General features: G+C 48.8%; 1 protein-coding gene across 1 annotated transcript; it reads right to left on the bottom strand.

Annotated features, from left to right (window-relative positions):
• Positions 1-16,254: 16,254 nt before the first annotated feature.
• Positions 16,255-22,436, bottom strand: LOC104916879 (maestro heat-like repeat-containing protein family member 7). Its single transcript, XM_085214072.1, has 10 exons — positions 22,405-22,436; positions 20,355-20,573; positions 19,822-19,969; positions 19,216-19,356; positions 18,680-18,856; positions 17,937-18,092; positions 17,680-17,781; positions 17,459-17,561; positions 17,171-17,230; positions 16,255-16,887 (listed from the first exon to the last, which is right to left on the bottom strand). Exons 1-10 carry the CDS (start codon positions 22,434-22,436, stop codon positions 16,739-16,741), a joined length of 1,287 nt encoding a protein of 428 aa, XP_085070198.1. The 3' UTR covers positions 16,255-16,738.
• Between the last annotated feature and the right edge of the window lie 274 nt (positions 22,437-22,710).

Genomic DNA, 22,710 nt, shown 5'->3' with positions numbered 1-22,710 from the left:
AATCTTGATGATGTAATTTTGATGATGCATGTCATTTTTTGGTTATACCTTTATGTGCAGGCCTGTGTTAAATTGCTGTTCCATTCAACTGTTAGTAGTTGAATTCAAAGCCAATGAAGTAGACACTGTTTATCCACTTTGTTGCATTTTTAGTTATTGTGAGTTTCCACCAAGTTGTGTAACGGATTACTTCTTTTTACATTTGATTGGAAAATCAAGGAAAAGTAATGGAAAATTCAAATATGGAGAGAGATGATTGGGGGGTAATATTTGATGTGGTGTGAAAGTAGATGTCTTCAGAAGTTTACGTGACAGCTGCTGGGCAACTGGCCAGGTTCCGTAGGACTTGGTTTTCCTCAGAAAAAAACTGGCCTAGTTACATCAGCAGGGTCTGAAGATCGTCCTTTTTATTAATGGAAACCTTTGGCTTCCTTGTTCTGCTCTGGTGCGTTTTACAAAATGCACATATTTGCAGCAGTAAAGAAACATGCTCATATTTATTTAAATCTTTCATGTTTGTTTATGTGTTTAAATAATCAGGAAAACATTAAAAACAAAGAAGAGGCAACACTGGCCAGAACCAGCAAGTTCCTTCTCGAGATCCGAAGACAGCTGCATTTTTATGCTTTATATCAAGCTTTATGTCAATTATTTCTTTCTCAGAAGAGAAATAGTTCCCTTCTTCTGTACTCTCCCTCACTGCACTATTCCGAAGCAATGCAGCTGCAAGGCAATATCACCTGACAACTAGGAGTGTGAAAGGTAGCTTTCACACACAGGCTTCTGCAATTCTGCCACCAATATGTAAACAAGCCGTCTTCTGAAAAGCAAGCCTGCTGCTGCAAGTGAGCTGGGGCCTCTCCCTTGTGCAGTATTTTTGTGCAAGTTCTGCAACTGCTGTCTCATACACCTGCAATAAAACTCCCAGCAGTCTTGAAAATACAAGCCCCACCATTTGCATTATTGCTGCTAGAGAGAGCAAGCAAGGGCTGCCACAGGCATGCTGCCCTGGCCAGCCTGCCCTTCCTGAGGGCAGACCCCATCTTCTAGAGACTCATGATTATCTGGGATACCTGCAGTTGAGCCAGGCTGTGGTCCCAGCTCCATTCCACTGCTCAGGCACAGAAGCAGTATTAAATGCATACTGCCTTTTATCAGATCTTTTATGAGGATTTTTATTACGTGCTCTTACTCTGCTAGTTGAGGCCAGCATATAATCCAGTTTTCAATACGTTATTTTCTATATTATCCCCAAAACCAAGTAATTGTGGGTGGGAGAGGAGGGCAGTGTTGCCTGGCTGATTGCAGTGTTATACATCAGCCCTCTATTTGGTCTGCCAAATTTAGGACATATCAGGGCTGGGAGGTGGTACACCTTAGCCTACCAGTTGAACAAACTTCACAGCTATAAATTATTGAAACACTCAAAGACAACAGTCAGGAGGAAGTGCTTCCTCATCATTGCCAAGTAAAAGATTCACACTCCAAGTGCAAGCACTGCCCGTATTCACCGCAGTGGCATGGGAAGGTAAAGAAAAGCAGCTGGGGAAAGAGAGGATGTGGTTACCACTTCTGTGACTTACAGTGCAAACAAGGCCTTTTTCTCTTTTTTCCCTCCTTTTAATTTTTTTTTCTTCACATTTCCTTCAAAGCCTTTTCCAGCCCAGAAAATCTGTCCTCTAAATGTGTCCTGTGCTATCTCTTCTGCCAAGAACTGCTATCTCTTAAACTTACCTTTTTCTGGCTTCAGTTTTTCTCCTAGCTGAAGCTTTTCCTTTTTTTTTTTCCCCTGTGTTTGCCATGTCTTGTTTGCTTTTTTAATTTTTGCAACACCTGGAGCAGGTGTTAATAATTTCAGGACCCTTCTTCTGAGCAGTTACAAATAGCATGAACATTACACAATGAGATGCTCTCAGTGCTCTCCTTCAACTTCTTGCCTCTCCCTCTTCTCAAGGGCGACTGCTCCAGTCCTCAGAGTATTATTCCCTGTCTGTGCATTTAGAGGATCACTAAAACAAAACCTCAGTCTCCTGGCTTCCTTGCTCTATATACAGCCACTCCAATATTTAGACAGCATAACACACGCTATCTGTCTGCCCATCATCACACTTAGAAATGGGGGCAAGGTGCTGGACCTTTCCATAGCCACCTGCAGCATCTCTTCTTCAGAGGAACCAGGCAGCGGCATGTCAAAAAGTTAAGAACAGTAGCTGCTCACAAGCCAGGCTCTCAGGGTCAAATGAAATGCCATAAGGGAATTTCCTTGTATAACTTGCTGCACTGCTGAACCACGAGAGGGGAAAATACTACCAAGAAAAATGCACTAGAGAGTTCTGAAAAGTCATTAGTTGCTTATTTCAGTTTCATCCAATAGCTTTTAAGTGACTACAAGTAAATGCCCTCTGGAATACTGGTATGTTTATTATATTTTTCAAAAGCCTTCAAACATTCTTACTTAGAATATAGCTGTCAACAAACAAACAAAATCACATTTGCTTTAAGAAAACATAGAAAAAAAATGCTCTGGTTACTTGGAATATGACACTTGCATTGCGTTTTCTGCCTGCATTTTCCCTTGAACACATCATTTTGTTGTCATATGAAGTTATATGCTACTGTGTCTAAATTCCCAGAACACACAGACAGGTTAATGTTCTAACTTCACCAGATAGGAAGGCCTTAAAAACTCAGTGCTATAAACACAGGGATTTCTACTCAACAGTAAGTGGGTACACTCTAAGTCAGTGTTTGAGTGATCTGTTTATCAGTGCTTTAGCAGCACGTGTGCCTACACCAAAAGAAGGTCTACTTTAGGAAGGCTGCCACACATCAGGGGGTGCTCAGGACTGTGAGGCATTTGGGGGGTGCCTTACATTAGGTGCTGTAAACAAAGTCAAAATCAAACAACCACAAAAACAAACAAACAAGAAAAAAAAGCCCACAAACTTAAACAAACCAGAAAAAAGCCCACAAACTTTGAAAACTGAAGACTGTTTTGAGACTTGGCAATAACACATGTGAAAGAAAAGAATCTGTCTTTTAAAATTATCTGAAGAGTGTGTGTATGGGGGGAGGGTGAGGGGGAATGCAGGAAGAGGGAAATTTTATTCTCTAGGTCCAATAATGTATTTTATGAAAGTCAGACTGTGAAAAATAATGGCATTTGGAAGGTGTCCTCTGTCAGTCCATATGGGAGAAGATCCGCATTCGTTTTTCTTTTAAGAAGGAATCTATTCAAGGGCCATTATTTCTAGCATACTTCGTTTCTAATGTTCTCTGACTTGCAGGATATTAGATATTTATCTAAGTAGGAATATTTAGATAACTGTGCTAACGAAAAGTTTTTTTATCATATCACTACATTGTTATAACTGATATATTTTTTAATTCAGTTATGTTAAAAGTCAGTGACACTTTGTCCTATTATAATCCAATCACAGTAAAAAGCTACCACAAAGAATATGCAATCAATTAACCATGATTAAGATATTCTTCTATGAAAGAGAATAATAGAATCATAGAATCATAGAATTACTCAGGTTGGAAGGGACATCAAGGATCATCAAATCTAACCGCAGCCTAACCATAGTACCCTAACAACCCTCTGCTAAATCGTCTCTCCGAGCACCGCATCCAAACGACTCTTAAACACATCCAGGGACGATGACTCAATCACCTCCCTGGGGAGCCCATTCCAATGTTTAACCACCCTTTCTGTAAAGAAGTGTTTCCTAACGTCCAACCTAAACTTACCTTGGCGCAACCTGAGGCCATTTCCCCTCATCTTGTCACCTGCCACCAGTGAGAAGAGACCTACCCTACTCTCACTGTAAGCACCTTTCAGATACTGGAAGAGAGTAATAAGGTCTCCCCTCATCCACCTCTTCCCCAGATTAAACAGCCCCAGCTCACAGAATCACAGAATCACAGAATTGTAGGGGTTGGAAGGGACCTCTAGAGACCATCAAGACCAACCCCCCTGCCAAAGCAGGTTCCCTACACCAGGTCGCACAGGTAGGTGTCCAGGCGAGACTTGAATATCTCCAGAGAAGGAGACTCCACAACCTCCCTGGGCAGCCTGTTCCAGTGCTCCGTCACCCTCACCGTGAAGAAGTTCTTACGCACATTCGTGCGAAACTTCCTATGCTGCAGCTTATGTCCGTTTCCCCTCGTCCTGTCTCCACGTACCACTGAAAAGAGACTGGCCTCACCACTATGGCCGCCACACCTCAGATATTTATAAACCTGGATCAGGTCCCCTCTCAGTCTTCTTTTCTCAAGGCTAAACAGACCTAGTTCACTTAGCCTTTCTTCATAGGGGAGATGCTCCAGGCCCTTCACCATCTTTGTGGCCCTCCGCTGGACTCTTTCCAAGAGATCCCTGTCTTTTTTGTACTGGGGAGCCCAGAACTGGACACAGTACTCCAGATGAGGCCTTACCAGGGCAGAGTAGAGGGGGAGGATCACCTCCCTCGACCTGCTGGACACGCTCTTCTTAATGCACCCCAGAATGCCATTGGCCTTTTTGGCCACCAGGGCACACTGCTGACTCATGGCCAACCTGTCGTCCACCAGGACGCCCAGGTCCCTCTCTGCAGAGCTCCTCTCCAGCAGCTCATCCCCCAGCCTGTATTGGTGCATGCAATTATTCCTCCCTAGGTGTAAGACCCTACACTTGCTTTTGTTGAACCTCATCCGGTTTCTTACTGCCCAGCTCTCCAGCCTGTCCAGGTCTCGCTGAATGGCAGCACAGCCTTCAGGCGTGTCAGCCAATCCTCCCAACTTCGTATCATCAGCAAACTTGCTGAGGGTGGCCACTATCCCCTCATCAAGGTCACTGATGAAGATGTTGAACAAGACCGGACCCAGCACAGACCCCTGGGGGACACCACTGGTCACAGGTCTCCAGCCAGACTCTGCACCACCAACAACGACCCTCTGCGCTCTGCCAGTCAGGCAGTTCTCAACCCACCTCACTGTCCACTCATCTATCCCACACTTCCTCAGCTTTGTTATAAGGATGTCATGGGAGACAGTATCAAATGCCTTTCTAAAATCAAGGTAGATTTCATCTACCGCTCTTCCCCCATCCACCCAGCATGTGACAGCATCATAGAAGGCCACCAAGTTGGTCGAGCACGACCTCCCCTTGGTGAACCCATGCTGACTACTCCTGATAACCTCCTTATCTCCCAGTTGTCTGGAGATGGTATCCAGCACAAGCTGTTCCATCACCTTTCCAGGGACAGAGGTGAGGCTGACAGGCCTATAATTACCCGGATCTTCCTTCTTGCCCTTTTTGAAGACCGGAGTGGCATTGGCTATCCTCCAGTCTTCAGGGACCTCCCATGTTATCCAAGACCTCTCAAAAATGACGGAGAGCGGTTCGGCAATGACCTCCGCCAGCTCTCTCAGCACACGTGGATGCACCCCATCCATGGACTTGTGGACCTTAGTACTGCCTAGGCGCTCACGCACGTCCTCTTTCCTGACTAAAGGGAAGTCTCCCATTCCCCAGACCCTCTCACTAACCTCCAGGGTGTGGGATTCCTGCGGGAGAGCCTTTTCACTGAAGACGGAAGTAAAGAAGGCATTCAGTATCTCTGCCTTCTCAGCATCCCCCGTTACCAGAACCCCCCCCTCACTTAGTAAGGGGCTCACATTCTCTCTAGTTTTCCTTTTGCTGTTAACATACTTGAAGAAGCCTTTTTTATTATCCTTTATCACTTTAGCCAGATTCAATTCCAGACGGGCTTCAGCCTTCCTCGTTGCATCTCTGCAGGCCCTGACTACATTCCTATATTCTTCCCAAGTGGTCAGACCTTTTTTCCATATTTCATGGACCTTCTTCTTTCCTCTGAGCTTGCGCATGAGCTCCTTGCTCATCCACAAAGGTCTCCTGCCACCTTTTCCCGACTTCTTGCTCACAGGGACGCACCGATCCTGAGCTTGGAAGAAGAGCTGTTTAAATGCTGACCAGCTCTCAGAGGCCCCCTTACCTTCTAACACCCGAGCCCACGGGATAGCTCCAAGTAGGTCCCGGAAGAGATCGAAGTTGGCTCTCCTAAAGTCCAGGGTAGCAATCCTACTTATTGCTTTGCTTCTTCCACTCAGGATCTTGAACTCCACCATCTCAGGATCACTACAACCCAAACTGCCCCCAACCTTTACTTCCTTAACAAGTCCATCCCTGTTGGTGAGAATAAGGTCCAGTAACACCCCTCCCCGCGTCGGTTCCTCCACCACCTGCATCAGAAAGTTGTCTTCAACGCACTGCAAGAACCGTCTGGACCGTGCGTGCCTGGCCATGTTGGTCGTCCAGCAAATATCTGCATAATTGAAGTCTCCCATAAGCACCAGTGCCTGGGAACGTGACGCTACATCCAGTTGCTTTTGGAAGGCCTCATCAGCCTCCTCATCCTGATCAGGGGGCCTGTAGTACACACCCACAACAGTGTCACCCTTACCAGCCTGCCCCTTGATTCTCACCCATAAGCTCTCCACTGCTACATCACTCTCCCCCAAGTGAAGTTCAATGCATTCTAGCTGCTCTCTCACATAAAGAGCAACTCCACCACCCCGCCTAGCCAGCCGATCTTTCCTAAAAAGCACATAGCCCTCCATGACAACATTCCAGTCATGCGAGCTGTCCCACCACGTCTCTGTGATTGCAATGAGATCATGACCTTGCGACCGCACGCAGAACTCCAGCTCTTCCTGTTTATTCCCCATGCTACGCGCATATACAGGCACTTAAGAGAAGCAGCATCCCTCCACCTCTCTCCAAGCCTTTGAACTCCACTGTCTCCACCCATCAAGTCCTGTTTGGAGCCTCGAACTGCCCCCTCAGTCCCAGCGGTCGTCATTTTGTCCCCTTCCCCCTTCATACCTAGTTTAAACACCTGTCAATAAGTCCCGCCAGTTCCTCAGCTAGAACCCTCTTTCCCCGTGAAGACAGGCTGCATCCATCTGCAGCCATCATGCCAGGTGCCGAGTAAATTGCCCCATGATCAAAAAAAACAAAACTCCTGCGTTCGCACCAACTCCTAAGCCATTTGCTCAAGAGATGGGTTTTTAGGCTCATCCCACTATCGTTTCCTGTCACTGAAGGTACAGATGTAATAACCACCTGCACACCTGTTCCTTCAACTACCCGCCCCAGTCGCCTGAAGTCATCTTTGATAGCCTTCAGGCTTTTCTTACCAACTTCTTCACTGTCAGCTTGTACTATCAATAGTGGATAGTAGTCAGAAGGGCAGATCAGTCTGGGAAGTCTCCTAGCAATGTCTCTGACTCGAGCCCCAGGGAGGCAGCACACCTCTCTGCGGGTAGGGTCGGGCCGGCATATAGGGCCTTCGGTTCCTTGCAGCAGGGAGTCGCCTATGACAACCACCCTTCTGTCCTTCCGGGTGGAGGAAGTCTTGAGGCGCGGGGTTGACCGCTTCCCCCGAGGCACCCTCACGGGTGGGCCTCCCTCCACACCTGCACACACCTCTCCCTCAGATTCCAGGGCCTCAAATCTATTCCGCAGAAGCACCTGGGGAGCCGAGCATGGTCTGGGGGGTGGGGACGCCCACAACGCCGAGTAGGTATCTGTTTCCACCCGTCCTTCTCTCTCAAACAGCTTTGCTCTGCTCGGCAACAAAAGGGCAGAGGCTCCGCCACTGAGCAGTGGATATCACCTTGCCCTCTAGGGAGAGAGTTTTGTCCCACTCCCACACCCCCTAGTTCTACATAAGTATTGTGAGGGGAAGGAGCAGACTGGGGGCTCACTGTATCCGGAGCACAGTCTGTCTGTCGATTCCTCTCCGTCACCTGTTTGCAAGGCGACTGGAGGCCACGTGCCCCATAGGGAGCCACAGTTGCATGCCGGGACCTCGGGGCCGATAGGGCCTGGCACCACCAGTCAATTTCCTTTTCACAGTCCTTGATGGTCCTCAGCCTCTCCACCTCTTCCCTCAGGCAGGCCACCAGACTGAGAAGGTCATTTACCTGGTCGCACCTTACACAGGCGTTGCCTCTATCGCCTGGCACTTCAAGGGCCAGACTCTGGCACTCATTGCAGCCAGCAACCTGAACGCTAGCATGCTGTTTTGGGACCTCAGTCTGGGTCGCCACGCTCTTCTTGGCTACAGCCTTCCTCTTACGTGTGCAGGGGACCTCTGTCTGGGTCTCCACATGTTTCCTGGCAGTAGCCTTCCGCCGGGACGCAGCCATGGCAATCCAGCAGACCCACTAGCACCAGCACAATCAGAGTAGCGTTACCAAGTGTGACTAATAGCTCCGCCGTGTTACTGAAAGTGCTGGATCTGCCCACGCTCTTTTACAGGTCGTTGATGGGTGCAACCGCAATTATCACCCTCTTCACAGAGACAAAAACAGAGACAAAAACCCCTCCTCCTCGTCTGGGTAGGCAGTGGCACGAGCAGACTGTGCCAGGGGAGTGGGCCCAGGGCTGGAGAGGGCAGAGCTCCTTCCTCTGCTCGCGCCTGCCTTTGACCCCTCTACAGCACTGCTCACTCTCTTCCTTGGTTAGATGCTGACTGGCTGCTTGTGTGTGAAGAGGAAAAGGAGGCCGTTGATTGCATCGAAGCCTATGTCATCAGCAAGGAAAAGGTACTAGCAGCCGTCTCCATCATGGCTGTGCCTGCATCTGCTGATGGTCCCTCTGGCTCTGCTTTCAGGCTGCAGGAGGGCTGCTGCCCTGCGGGCCTCCCACACTGCTCCACACCCTGCAACGCTCGGTCCCCCTGGCCGTGGCTCTCCCGGCTCACATTCCTTGGTCTCTGTGTGTCCGCCAGAATCTGGAGCAGAAGATGCAGTTCCTGAACAGTATTTGCACACTGTGCAGCACGGCTGGAAAGAAGGGCTTGACAGAGAGCCTGGATGTCTTCTGCTTCCTAAACGATGTGCCACAGAACATCGAGGTGAGGAGACATGGCACCCGGGTACCTGCACTCCTGACGAGGACAGGGCACGGGGAGAGGGAGGCAGGGAAATTGTGCATAGACACCGATGTGCCCCTGATAGGACTCCAGGTGTTGCTGAGACCTCAGCAGTGGAGGTGGACAGCAGCATCTGTGTGCCAGCGTTGCTCCTCCTCGTCTGGGTGGGCAGTGGCACGCCACTGTCCTCTTCAACGCTCTTACTAGGGAGGAGGAGGGAGGAGGGAACGGAGAGCCGCTTCTCTGGCAACGCCCCCGCCACGAGAGCCGCTCTCGCGAGAGGTGCCGGGCTGTACCGATGCCTCGAGAATCCCTGGATGAGGGAAAAGCGAGCGAGTCCCTATGCACCCCGCGATCAGCCGCCTCAGCTCTGCCTGGGGCAGCTCCGAAGCAGCAAACCTCGGCGATCAAAAGGCTCCCTCAGCCTCTCCTCATAGGGCTGATTTTCCAAGACCTTCGCTGGCCTCGTGGCCCTTCTCTGGACCTGCTTCCTGTACCTGCACGTCCTTTCTGTACTGAGGTGCCCAAAACTGAACACAGTACTCGAGGTGAGGCCTCACCAGGACTGAGTACAGGGGCAGGATGACTTCCCTAGTCCTGCTCACCACACCATTCCTGATCCAAGCCAGATTGCCATTGGCCTTCTTGGCCACCAGGGCACACTGCTGGCTCATGTTCAGCAAACTGTCCATCAGAACACGAAGGTCCCTTTCCATCAGGCAGCTTTCCAGCCACACCTCCCCAAGCCTGTAGGGTTGCCTGGGGTTGATGTGACCAAAATGCAGGACCTGACACTCAGCCCTATTGAAACTCATGCCGTTAACCTTGGCCCATCAATCCAGTCTGTCCAGGTCCCTCTGCATTGCCCTTCTCCCCTCTGGCAGATCAACACTCCCTCCCAGCTTGGTGTCATCTGCAAACTTACTGAGGGTGCACTCAATCCCCTCATCAAGATCATCAATGAAGATGTTCAACAGAAGCGGCCCCAGTACTGAGCCCTGGGGGACACTGCTCGTGACCAGCCGCCAACTGGATCCAACTCCATTTACTTCCACTGACCACAACTCTTTGGGCCCGGCCATCCAGCCAGAGTTTCACCCAGCAGAGCGTACGCCCATCCAAACCATGGGCTGCCAGCTTCTCCACAAGAATGCTGTGGGGGACAGTGTCAAAGGCTTTACTGAAGTCCAGTCAGACCACGTCAACAGCCTGACTCTCATCTACTAAGCGAGTCACCTTGTCACAGAATGAAATCAGGTTTGTCGAACAGGATCTACCATTTGTAAACTCGTGCCGACTGGGCCTGATCCCCTGGTTGACCTTTATTTGGTCCATGATGGTTCCCGAGATTATTTGTTCCACTGAGGTGAGACTGATAGGCCTGTAGCTACCAGGATTATCTTTCTGGCCCTTTTTGAAGATGGGCATCACATTTGTCAGAAATACAATCCTGGAAGAATATCACAGAAAAACAAAGGTTTACACTTACATTGAATTCATTTAAGATAGAAATAAATAACATGTAAAATATACATCTCTAATCAAGGTAACTTTAGGTACTGGGGAATAAAGAGCTGACAACTCTAAGAGCTTTGCTACTCAGACTTCTACTAGAGTTTACAGGCTTTATAAAAGTAAATTCAACTCAGGATAGTCTTTTTCCTGTCGTCTATACACATAGATATGATGCTGCTAAAAGCGATTCAACTTAACTCGCTCAATATCCAAAGAGTTAGAATGGCACAAACATGCTTCTCACAGAAAATCCCTTCACTTTTGCATGTATTTTGTTTGTATTCTTTAAGCAAGAAGTGTGAAGACAGTTTGTTTTTAAAGTTATAGTGGAATATTCATTCCTGCTTCTATTTTTTCAAAGCCTCTCAAACAAAATGCAAATACTGAGGATTTAACTCTAACCACAAGGCACACCATTAGTTATTGCATTACCCTCTATCCCTCTTTACTGCATTAGTGATATGCTTTGTAATGGACAAGATTGAAAAAAAAAACCTCACAAGCAAGGGACTGTGCTGTTTGATTGAGTCAACAGTGTGCCCTGGTATCCAGGAAGGCCAACCACTTCCTGGATACATCAAACATGGCATTGCTAGCAGGTCAAGAGAAGTGACTGTCCTGCTCTACACTGCAGTGGTGTAGCCTCAGCTTGAGTACTGCGTGCAGTTTGGGCACGGCAGTACAAAAAGAGCATAAACCTATTACGGACTGTCCAAAGGAGGACTATGAAGATGGCAAAGGGTCTGGAGGGCAAGGTGTGTGAGGAGTGGCTGAGGTCCTCTAGATTGTTCATCCTGGAGCAGAGGAGGCTGAGGGGAGATCTCATGGCAGCCTGCAGCTCTTCACAGGGAGTGAAGGGGCAGCACTGAGCTCTGCTCTCTGGTAACAAGGACCGGAGGGACCCAAGGAAACTACGTGGATTTGCACCTGAGGACAGTCAGGGGGTGTTAGGGAAAGGTCTTTCACCAGAGGGCAGTGGGCATGGAACAGACTCCCCAGGGCAACGCACTTGGCCCCAAGCTGCCAGAGCTCAAGGAGCATCTGGACAACACTTTCAAGTCATGGGTGTTCCTACGTGGAGCCAGGAATTGGATTCAGTAATCTTTATGTGTCCCTCCCAATTCTGGATACTCCATGATTCTATGATTCTATTATCTTTAGATTTATTCCTGTAAAGTTCATTTCTACAAGACAGAAGGTATTCACCATGCTCCATGCTCATATGTTGAAGGGAATATGCTGCATGTAGGCCATGGCCTATGCAAACTTGAAAAATGTGTCTGACAACTGCCAAGGGAAGCACAGTTGGCAGGGGCAAGGTTTGCAGATGAGACTGTTTTAACAATGAAAGCATACAGATAGCTCTGTTCCAGTGTCCTGGAACATTCCTTGCACCCTTTAGCTTACAAACAGAGATGCAGCCAGCATGGATAGCTGTGCACTGCCTCTCACCCCCACGTGAGCATGGCTTGACTGTGAGGGACAGGCCTCAAGCACTGGCCGTCGTGCAGGCCTCACAGATAAACCATGGCCTTAAGTCTGGCTCAGTGATGGTAGACATGCGGCTTCTCAAATACCTGCTCTAAAACTAAAACTGCATTTTTCCCCTAATGTAGGAATGAGAAGAATAGTAAAAACTACAGGTATCCTTCTGTGCTGCTTGGACAGAAACTACCAACAGCCAGTGGGACATAGCCTAGTCCATGCAATTAATATTATCCAGGTCTTTCTGGAAGAGATTTGAGTTTTGTAAGCTGTTTTGACAGCTGGCTAGAGGAGGAACAGTACAGGGAAGATAACGTTCCTCTTTCTTCTTCACAGAGCTGCATGCAAGAGGAAGAGGACTCTCGGTCCCCTGCCCTGACTCAGGAAGACAACTTGTCTCTCTCCCTTCTTCAGGAAAGAGTGGAGAAGCAAGTTCAGAGCCCAATCTGCACTGCAACTGTCCTCTCAGGAAGCAGAGCTCAGTTACAAATCCTCTCAGTCACACACATCAGAACAGACAATGCAGGTCTACAGAAATTCAGAGATCGTATTTCACCCTACACCTTTAGAAAGCGAGACCTCTCTCTCTCTTTCAATCAACTTCTGATAAAATAAAACATCATATATTGAACCCTGTGTCATGGTTCAGAAAACAAAGGAAGCAGCAGGAAGCTATCTAGAATTGCTGCTAAAAAAAAGGTCAAAAGCACAATTTACCTGGCACCGCCATGGCCACCCATTTCCTACAGTGATTTTTTTACCATGTTCATTATCACTATCCAGAGGACAGCAGGATTCAACAGATGGCTAAAAGCAAATGGATTATATTTCAGGTGAGAGTAAAAATTTAGATCTAACCTAGTGCAAATATTCCTTCTTAAATATGTATGGTTGTATTATAGAGAAAGCAAAAAGAAGTGAACATGTACCTTCAAGCAAAAGAAGCAGAAAGAGAATCTCAGATACATAATCTCCAAAGACAAGCCTCAACTGTTCGGCTAGCTACAAAACTCACCAAAAATTTTTCAACTTTGAGGAAAGTTCCTGAATAAAACGTCTGAGTTGTATTGCAAGACTTGCCAATCCTTATGGAGAAATGAGCTGAGGTGTTTGTTCCATCACATCAGACTTTCTAAAAAGATTACACTTTTCATACTGAAGGCAGTTTTCAGGCTTAATTTTACATGCTTATATTAAAAAATAACAAATAAACGAAGGCCTAATAGATCCTCATCTATTATTTTTCGTTTTTCCATGTTATGATCTTACCAGTAAGTATTCCGTAAGTACAGCGCTAGTGCTGTGGTGAATACAAAGTTTTATGTATGCCAAACATAAAAAAATGAAATTTTTTTCTGGAACATAGAACATAATAGAGCAGGTGAGACAAATAACTCCAGTTGCCATTTAACCACTTAAGACTAATTAATTGCCTTTATCTGACAGCTGGATACAGTAAAACTAGTAGAAATCTGGTAGCTGCTGGAGCTAGGAACTGACTAGTTTCACTGTGATATGAGTTGACCTCCGGCTTTGCAGAGATGGAGGGTGAGGGGAATAAAGGCCAAGTCTGCACTATGCGTAAGAACTTCTGCCAGCAGCACTCTGTCAGCAAGGGAAGTGATTTATAGTGACTTTCCTATAATAAGAAAAGACCTGGTTTCAACACAGTGACATGATGCCTGAAGAGTGGCTGGCTGTAATAGTGTTTTTCCTCCTTTTAAACTATACACACAATGTAGCTATAAACATATACCCGGTAGAAGTAGTCTGTGAATTCAGGCAAAACATTTCAAGTGCACACTACAACAAAATAAAATAAGCAGCATTTTCAGTCTGTGAATTCACTGAATGAGTTTTAATCCGGATGCCTTCAGTAAATGTAAGCCAACATCACTACAGTGATCCTTATGCAATTGCAGTTTAAACCACTGAGAAATGACAGAAAAAGTAAAATAGCCTAAAACTATTTGTTAGGCTCCAAGTGAAACACCACTTTTAAGTAGGCATTTCTTCCCAGAAAATATTTGTTTTCCTCTCCTGACACAGCTACAAAATTAAGCATCTTTACAGTATGATTTGCAAGGCATTTAAAACCTGCTCTTTCATGCCATGAGAGTCTCAGTCCGCTTCTGTCTTCTGATTTAGAAGAACTGTCAGTCAGAATGGAGGTGGTCATGTTAGGAAGGACGGTGTTGACAAAATGGACTGAAGCACTGTATTGCTGAGAAGTCCTCAGTTAAAAGGCCAGCCCTGCTGCTGGAAGGGCATCCCCATCCCACAGGCCAACTCTGCTTTGCCCTCCCTTGGCAGGAGAGATGTTCTGCAGACTGCATGGCCAAGGACTGAGTCAACCTGAGTCACACTGAGTCAACCTGACACCAGCTCTTCAGCCCTGGGCAAGTTGCTCTGCCTCTTCCTCTCAGGATCTTCTACTGCACCATCACCGACACCACAACAGGAGGAGTTACTAAATATAGTTTTACAGAGCTTCAAGACATCCAAGGAGAAATCAGTTAAAACTGAGACCATCCTCTTCACAAGAAACTTTCATAGAAAACTGCATTCTTTGTGCAGTATTGCAGCAGGAAGTCTTGCTTCTCAATCCCTTTGTATCACTGCTCCACCCTGGCTTTTCCTAGTGCTGGGAAGCACCAAGATGTAGGACAGGCACTTGGGGCCGTGGGCTCAATACGGCTTCAGTACTTAAACTGATTATATTACCCATATATGTTTTTGTATTTTTTTAAATTATTATTATTTTTTTTAATGCATAGCTCATTTGAATGCAAAATGTGCATTCACAAATCCTAATTAAACAATAGACAGTATTAACATCACACATTTAAACATTTCATCTGTAAGAGCAAATGCTTATTAGTAAATGCCAAAGGTAATGCATGTCCTGAAAGAAGATCCTCTTCATAGTAGGCAGGACTTGCACCAGTTATGTTTTGTTACTGTTATTAGAATCATAATAGCTGACTTTTAAAAAGTCTCTTCTCAGAGTGCCGTTATGATAGGAAATGTCCTTCCAGACAGAATGGATTATTTCACAAAGTAATGCACAAAGAAAAAGTCAGGATGAGCAGTAGGAAAGTCAGTAGCACAAAGACACAGAGTGAGGATTTCTGTTACAAAGTAGGTTACTGCCACGGGTAGATGAGAGCTCAGCAAAATCTTGCCCTGCAATTCAATGCATGCTGTGTTTGAATGTTTGGTACATCGTGCAGCTCCGTGTATCTCTGGTGGCAGTCTTCGCTTAGGCAGTCACAGCCACAGCCTACCAACCCCTTCCCTCTCTATGCTTTATAGCCAAGCAAACGTCATCTATATGCAAATGCCTGATCATCTGCCATGTAGGTGGCCCATGACGCCATCCAAATTCCTTGCTCTCCTGTATTGCCTGCTTTCTATTTCTTTACCAGTGCTGTAGTGTTCCAACTCAGTCTCTCCTTCCTCTGTTCTTGTGCACAAGGGCCCTCCCGCCAGAGTACCAATTCAGTTCATGAGAAATTTCCTCAAGTGACTCTTCTCCCTACACATTTATTCATTATCCATTTTGTTGTTGCTGAGCTGATTTTATTATTAGTAGTAAAAATAATACTATTGTTATTTTAAGAGTTGTATGTCAGCAAAGAAGGTTTGCAGAATCATTCCTTCCCCCGTTTTGAAATGCAAAGATCTCTGAGTCCGGATTTCTGGGTCTCTAAGATACAAGAAAAGAAAAGATGTTTTTTCCCCCTTGAAATACAAACCCATTTGTCTTATTCCACATGACGCTCATACCCAGACACACAGCATTACTGAGCAAGCAGGAGTATTGCTTCAGTTTTGCAAGAAGCTAGGAGAACCATTACTTTCCTGCTTTGTATCTGTCACAGGCCCAGCTAAATGAGCAGGTATCTTGCTCAAGGCTACGTATGTGTCCGCCATGAAGTTAGTCTTATTTTGTACACAGAGCGGGAAGTGGCCTTGACAGACCTCAAAGAAAGGCCACGAGGTTCTTAGGAATGATGAATGCCGGTTTGGGAATTCTTTTATTTTCTTCAGCAGAACTGCATGCTGTTGCTGATTGTCCAGTTCTCCAAAGGATCTGTATCCCTACCCGAGGCCTCTTGTGCCCCTGGAGAGAATCAATAGCATTTCCCAGCTGAGTACTGTCAGCTTACGTGCTGACTCCTGCAGCCCACTGCTACAGAAACTTTGCACATAAGCTCAACACAGGAGGACACCAAGGGAGCCGCCTTGCAATCTGAGTTTTAATTAGAATCCTCTTTGTAAGGACGGATGCAACATACAGAATCAAACTCCATAAGGCATGGAAGGTTATAAAGTTGGTATGTTTATTATGGTGGTGGGTGCGAGGGTGACTCCTAACTCGCACAACAAAACACTTGTTGGTTGCTTATTTAGCATACAAAATCATACATATAGATAAGATGACACATCAGGTGGGTTACCAGGTGGGTTAAGCTTGCTCAAACTGTTCCAAGATCTCATCATATCGTTCCAATTAGGTTGGGGAAATCGTTATGATACGTTCCACCTCTGCGTGCATGCGTGCTGCTCTCTGGTGGTCACAGGCAGAGGTCTTCTCCAAGTCTTCCTCACAAAGGCTTTCTGGTGTACTTTTCACCTTTGTCAGTCACCAACTACAGACCCAGTCCTAACCAGCTCGGTTCCTGTTCTTTGTTTCAGGATGTCCGTGCTCCTGGGTTCCTTCCATTGTTGAAGGGATCTGTCTTGCATGACAGGAATGCGTGTCATAGCAATGTCACTGCACAAGAATTTTAGATGGCCATGCAGGGCCAGCAGCAAAGTGCTGAGAGCCTGCTCCCTGCTGATGGTGCCTGCTGCCTTCGATGTGTCAGAGTCTGTATTGTCTGGGCTGCCAGGAAACGGACTGACAGATAGACGTCATCTTCCAAAGGCTGAAGGGCTGCAACAGAAGGAAACAGAGCTGAGATGAAACCCACTGACTTGCACAGAGCCACCAGCATCCCCTCCTGACCCTACCAGCCTCACTCATTGTTCTTCTAGGCCCAGAGGAGCATGTGAGACTGAGGGATCAGCTGGAAGCCACTGCTCAGGAGTGCCCCACCTGCTCCAGGAATGCTCCCTTGCCCCTGCAGCATTGCCTTGCGGCAAGGCACAGCTGCACACTGCCCGGGCTCTGCCCCCCGGCCCCCAGCCCCAGCACGTGCAGCACTGCCCTCACTCACCACTGCAGATTTCATCCAGCACTTCCTTACTTTGTTCCCTGGAGTACTGCACAGCCAGCCCTAGGGAAAGAGCTCCCATCAGACCCCCGCTCCCCACGGAGCACAGAGTGCAGCCCAGCCAGCCCAGCTGCTTCCCCTCCCGTGTCGCAGGCAGGGACAGTGCCCGAGGCGGGACCTGAGCAAGGCACCCATCGGGGCTACTGGTATGGGCAGGATGTTCTGGGGTCTGCAAGGCTGCACCTTGCTGCCAGGGCAGGGCCCAAAGAAGAACCCAGCGGTTGGGCTCACCGATGAATTTGACAGCCTCGCATCGCAAGGAGGCCTGAGAATCCTTCAGGTATGGCAGGCTCTGTCTCAGGTATCCTTTCACACTCATCTTGTCCTGGTGCAGCTGCAGAAGAGCAGAAAGGCATGGAGCTTGCAGAGCCTCCCCAGCCACTGGTACAACCCCTCCTGACAGCATCCCCTTTCCCCCAGCAAAAAGGTATGGGCTGTGTGACTGTCCTTACCAAACACATCCTGATCCCCACTGTGTTCTCCTCCTGGGCCCAGTGCTCGAGCTCCTCCCACTTCAGGAATTTTGCACAAGCCACAAGGGCTTCCCCAGATGCCTAAGGAACAACAGATGCAAGGAGGTGGCACCACAGACACACTTCTCAGCATTTGAGTTCTTGCTGAACTCGCTCTCAATTCCCAGACCATCGCTGTCACCGCTGAGGTGTCAGCACACCCTTGCCCGCATGCTGGTCAGGTCTATAATTTATACCTGTGCTACGCTCGTGGTCTTGTCACTCATCTGAAATAGCAGAGGAAGCAGGGCCTTGCACACAACATTCTTCATGTTTCCCTTCTTATACCACAGCACAGCGTCCATCAGATCTTTGAAGAGGTGGATGGAGTTGTCTCGCACTTCACTTGACACCTGAGGGAGGAGAACAGGCGGACCTCAGCAACACACTCTCACTGCCCATGGTGAGCACGAGCGTAGGCGTGGCTGGCATGAAAGGAGATGCTTTGGAGTCAACACTCCGCACAAAGGCGCTGTGCAGCCGTGCAAAGCAGTGCAACAGGTTTCCAACATGGGGTGCCTGTGCCTCAGAGTGCTCCCCCAGCCACTCCACCAGCTCAAAGCAGAGCTCCTCAAGCACCAGGACAAACAGGACATAGGGCTGGCCCTCGGCACTGCCTTCACGGCACTCGCTGCCTACTCAGCCTCCAACTCCCTGCTATGGCACCTGGAGAGAATGCCTGGCGCTGGTAGAAGAGGGTGCACTGGAGGGTTTGAAAATAAACCTTGGCAGAAGATGCTTGGCACAGCGGTCAGGCTGGGCCCCAGCACAGGGACCTCACGCCACCAAGAACAACCAAGCTATGCTGCCAGGGACAAGGCCCATTGGGCTGCAGAGCCCGGAAGACATCTCATTCTCGAGAACCGGAGAAGCAAAGAAAGGAGAAGGCCCTCCGGTCGAGCACCCACTCATGGAGCTCAGCCTCCCACAGCAGACGTACATGATTAAAAAGAGGCAGAATCTTCACAGCCAGCTTCAGAGCAATGGAACTGGCATGCCATTTCCCCAGATGGCACATTATATTTCTGAAGATCTTCAGCACCTTCAGAGTAATGGAGGTATTGGCAAACCGCAAGGCCTCCATGACGGCTGGAAGCAGGGTCCGTATTTCTCTTGCCTGTACAAAACACACAGTTTCCTTTTCATCAAGAGGACAGCGGCCACCCTGGCCTAGAAGTTCTGATTACAGAGCACCAGCCACACGCTCTGCTTGTTGGCAGCTGCCACAGGAATAACAGCGGCAGACTCTGGTCAGGCACACCACTTATAGTGATGGGAAAGCTATGGCTCAGCCACCCCCTTTTCCAACAGGCCCCATCTGGAAAACTCCTGGAAATCTCCCCAGGCAGCCACCAGGCCCCACCATGGCCATCACCCCAACTCCTGAGCCTCGGGCAAGGCCAAGGCACAATGCTGCCCACCGCCCCAGCGCCAGGCTGCCCACAGGAGGGCTTCATTTGACTAGGTCCTGCTCACCATGTCAGGTTCCTTGGACAGGAGGAGGACAAGGCTTCTGAGCACCAGCCAGAGCAGTGGCGGGCTTTCAATCTTCAGAAGTCTCTGGAGCTGTGCTGGCTTACACAGCTCTTTCAGGATCTCTTCAGTAGGATGCATCATCTGAAACAAAGGCAGCAATGAGAACCAGGCAGAGGCAGCAGGACTCCCTGCACCTTGCAGCTCCTGGCTCCTCTTGCAGTGCAGGGCTGGGCAATGGGGAGACACAGCCTAGCCTGGGGCAGCAGCGCCTTTGGAAGGCCCCACCATCCCTCTGCGGCCCAGGCCTAGCACTATGCAAGACGACTTTCTGGCCTGCTCCACCTGTCCTTTGACCTTCAGAAGCCTTTGAGGAGTGCCTGACCAGCAGGAGCTGGCACAAAAGAGGCACCAGCCGTGGGTGGCCACAGGCACTAAAGCCTGCTCAGCCTGCATGGAGGCAATGGCTCTCCCCGGCCCCAGCCGTGGCTCTGACTCTGCAACAGCCCTGTCTCAGGTTTCCAGTCTGGGGAGGAAGGCTGGGGGAGGCAGGGAGTTGGGCAAGGAAAGCCCCAAAGGCGAGCACTAATGCCTTGTCCAGTAACTCACAGTCAAGTGAAGGAGGCCCAACTCCGCTGTGGTGATGTTAAATATCTCGCACAACTGTTGGTCCTGGAGAACATTGCTCAGTTCATCCAAGATCCTCTCTGAAGTTTCCAGCATGGGAAGTATCCTGTTCCAAATGTCCAGGGTAACGCTGCAAACAAAGAGCGGTGCTGTGTCATCAGGGCTGCCTCAGCCATAGCGCCATGGCTCAGGCAGGCCCGGCAGGCCCCAGGCTGTGCTGCAGCCCAGGCTCTGCCACCGCGTGTGCTTGGGGAGGCCTGGGGGCCCGGCCTGGCCCCAGGCTGAGATGGCCTTCCCCGAGGGGCAGGGCAGGAGCCTGATGGGAGGCTCTGGGCTGCCATGGTCAACATTGGCTGCTGCAGCCCTGAGCAGCCCACCGGCACTGGAAAGCACAGTGGGATGGAAGTCCTGCTCCTCGGGGGTGTCCTTCAGCTTTCCTTGGCTCTGGCAACAGGAGCATCTCTGAGCCCTGCTCTTCTCATAGAACAAACATGCGAGGCTGTCTGGGCTGGTACCTGTCACACTGGGGGAGGTCGATCAAAACACTCCTCAGGACATCTCCGGGAAACTGGAAGGTCAGAATGTCCAGCAGTGAGAAGAGTGTCTTCTGAAGCGATTCACTGCTCTTTTCCAGGCTTCTCTGGATGGACCCCAGAATCTCTGGCACCTGTTGCAAGAACACGGGGAGAATGCTGCTGTCACTGCAGCCGCTTGCCCCCCAGCCACTGCTATTGCTGATGCAAAAGTAAATGCTTCGGAGTCACATTCTGCACAAAGGTGCTGTGCAGTTGTGCATAGCACTGCAGCAGGTTTCCAGCACGGGGTGCCTGTGCCTCAGAGTGCTCCCCCAGACACCCCACAAGGCCAAAGCAGAGCTTCCCAGGCACCACACCGCAGGTGAGACAGGGCTAGCCCTCAGCAATGCCTTCAAGGCACTCGCTGCCTGTTTGGCTCCGCATTTCTGCTGTGGCACCTCATGCTGGTAGAAAAACGAGCACTGGAGGGTCTGAAAGTAAGCCTTGGCAGAAGATGCTTTGCACAGCAGCCAGGCTGGGCCCCAACACAGAAGCCTCACATCACTGAGAACAACCAAGCTGTGCTGCCAGGGACAAGGCTTGCTCCTCCTGCCCTCGGACAAGCACAGGCTCTTGCTCTCACGCCTTTGAAGAGCAATTGACCTTTGAGAAGCTGGCACAAAAATGGCACCAGACGGGAGTGGCCATGGGAACTTCTTCTGCCTGGCCCTGCCGCCTGCTCAGCCTGTGCGGAGGCCGTGCCTCTCCCTAGCCCAAGCCACAGCCCCAGCTCTGCCCCTGTCTCAAGTGGTGTCCCTCAGAGGTTGGACCAGGGCTCTTCAACATCTTTATCAATGACACAGATGATGGCATTGAGTGCACCCTCAGTAAGTCTGCAGACAACATCAAGCTGAGCACTGCGGTCTATACAGTGGAGGGAAGGGAAGCCATCCAGAGAGACCTGGACAGGTTGAAGAAGTGGGCCCATGAGAACCTAATGAGGTACAACAAGGCCAAGTGCAAAGTATTGCACTTGGGTCAGGGAATCCCAGGTTTTATACAAACTGGGGGAAGATCTTCTTGAGAGCAGCCCTGTGGAGGACTTGGTGGACAAGAAGCTGAACATGAGCAAACAGTGTACGCTTGCAGCCTAGAAGGCCAACTATGTTCCAGGCTGCATTAAAAAAGCAGTGGCAAGCAGGAAAATGGAGGTAGAGAAGAACTCTACTCAGTTCTTCTGAAGTCCCATCTGGAGTACTGCTCTTGGAGCAGGTCCAGAGGAGGGCCACTAAGATGATCGGAGGGCTGGAGCACCTCTCTTATGAAGAAAGGTTGAGGGAACTGGGCTTGTCTAGCTTGGAGAAGAGAAGGCTCTGGAGACACCTCATTGTGGTCTTCCAATACTTGAAGGGAGCGTATAAAAAGGAGTGGGAATGGCTGTTTACAAGGGTGGATAGCAATAGGACAAGGGGGAATGGTTTTAAAGTGAGACACGGAAGGTTTAGGTTAGATATTAAGAGGAAGTTTTTTCACACAGAGGGTGGTAACACACTGGAACAAGTTGCCCAAGGAGGTTGTGGATGCCCCATCCCTAGAGGCATTCAAGGCCAGCCTGGATGTGGCTCTTGGCAGCCTGGTCTAGCAGTTAGCAACCCTGCACACCGCAGGGGATTGAGTCTAGATGATCATTATGGTCTTTTTCATCCCAGGCCATTCTGTGATTCTGTGATTCACTAAAGCTGAAAAGGAAAGTTTTAGAACAATCACTTAGCAATTCCTTTTGCTAAACTAATATATTGGTTCTTAAACTAATGCACTAGTCCATATTGCTAAAGAAACCAACCTACATCAGATGCACACAGTGATTCACAATTAAGGAGCAAAATCTTGCTAACCCTGAACTTAGCTGAATTTGTCGGCTTAGTATTCCATCATGATATAACATTTCTCACACTGTTGAAAGGCATAAAACATTTATATAATTATATTCAGATAGGACTTAATATTCCCAAGGCACTTAAAGTGCATATATGCAGCCTCATCTCCTCACCATTGCTGCCCGTTCTCCCATAGCTCCAACATGTATTCAGACTAATCACCCTCCTGACAGCCTGTGTTATCCTTCCTTCCTCCTACTTTCTGATTTCTGGATGGACACCAGGAGCTCAGCCCCAGGGCACTCCAGCAGGTGCACTGCTCTCATTGCCTTATGCTTCCTTTGAGTCAAATCCAGAAGCAGGCTCAAGCATTCTGCAGAGCAGCCAAACACACTGTCAGAAAAGGGTGTTCCCAAGATCTCTGCTGAACCAGAACCAGAGATGCAACATGGCAGATGAGGCTGATCTTGTCAATGGTT

Source organism: Meleagris gallopavo, chromosome Z (genome assembly GCF_905368555.1).
Source record: "Meleagris gallopavo chromosome Z, MGAL_WU_HG_1.1, whole genome shotgun sequence".
Lineage (NCBI taxonomy): Eukaryota > Metazoa > Chordata > Aves > Galliformes > Phasianidae > Meleagris > Meleagris gallopavo.
This window is presented reverse-complemented; position numbering and strand designations above follow the sequence as displayed.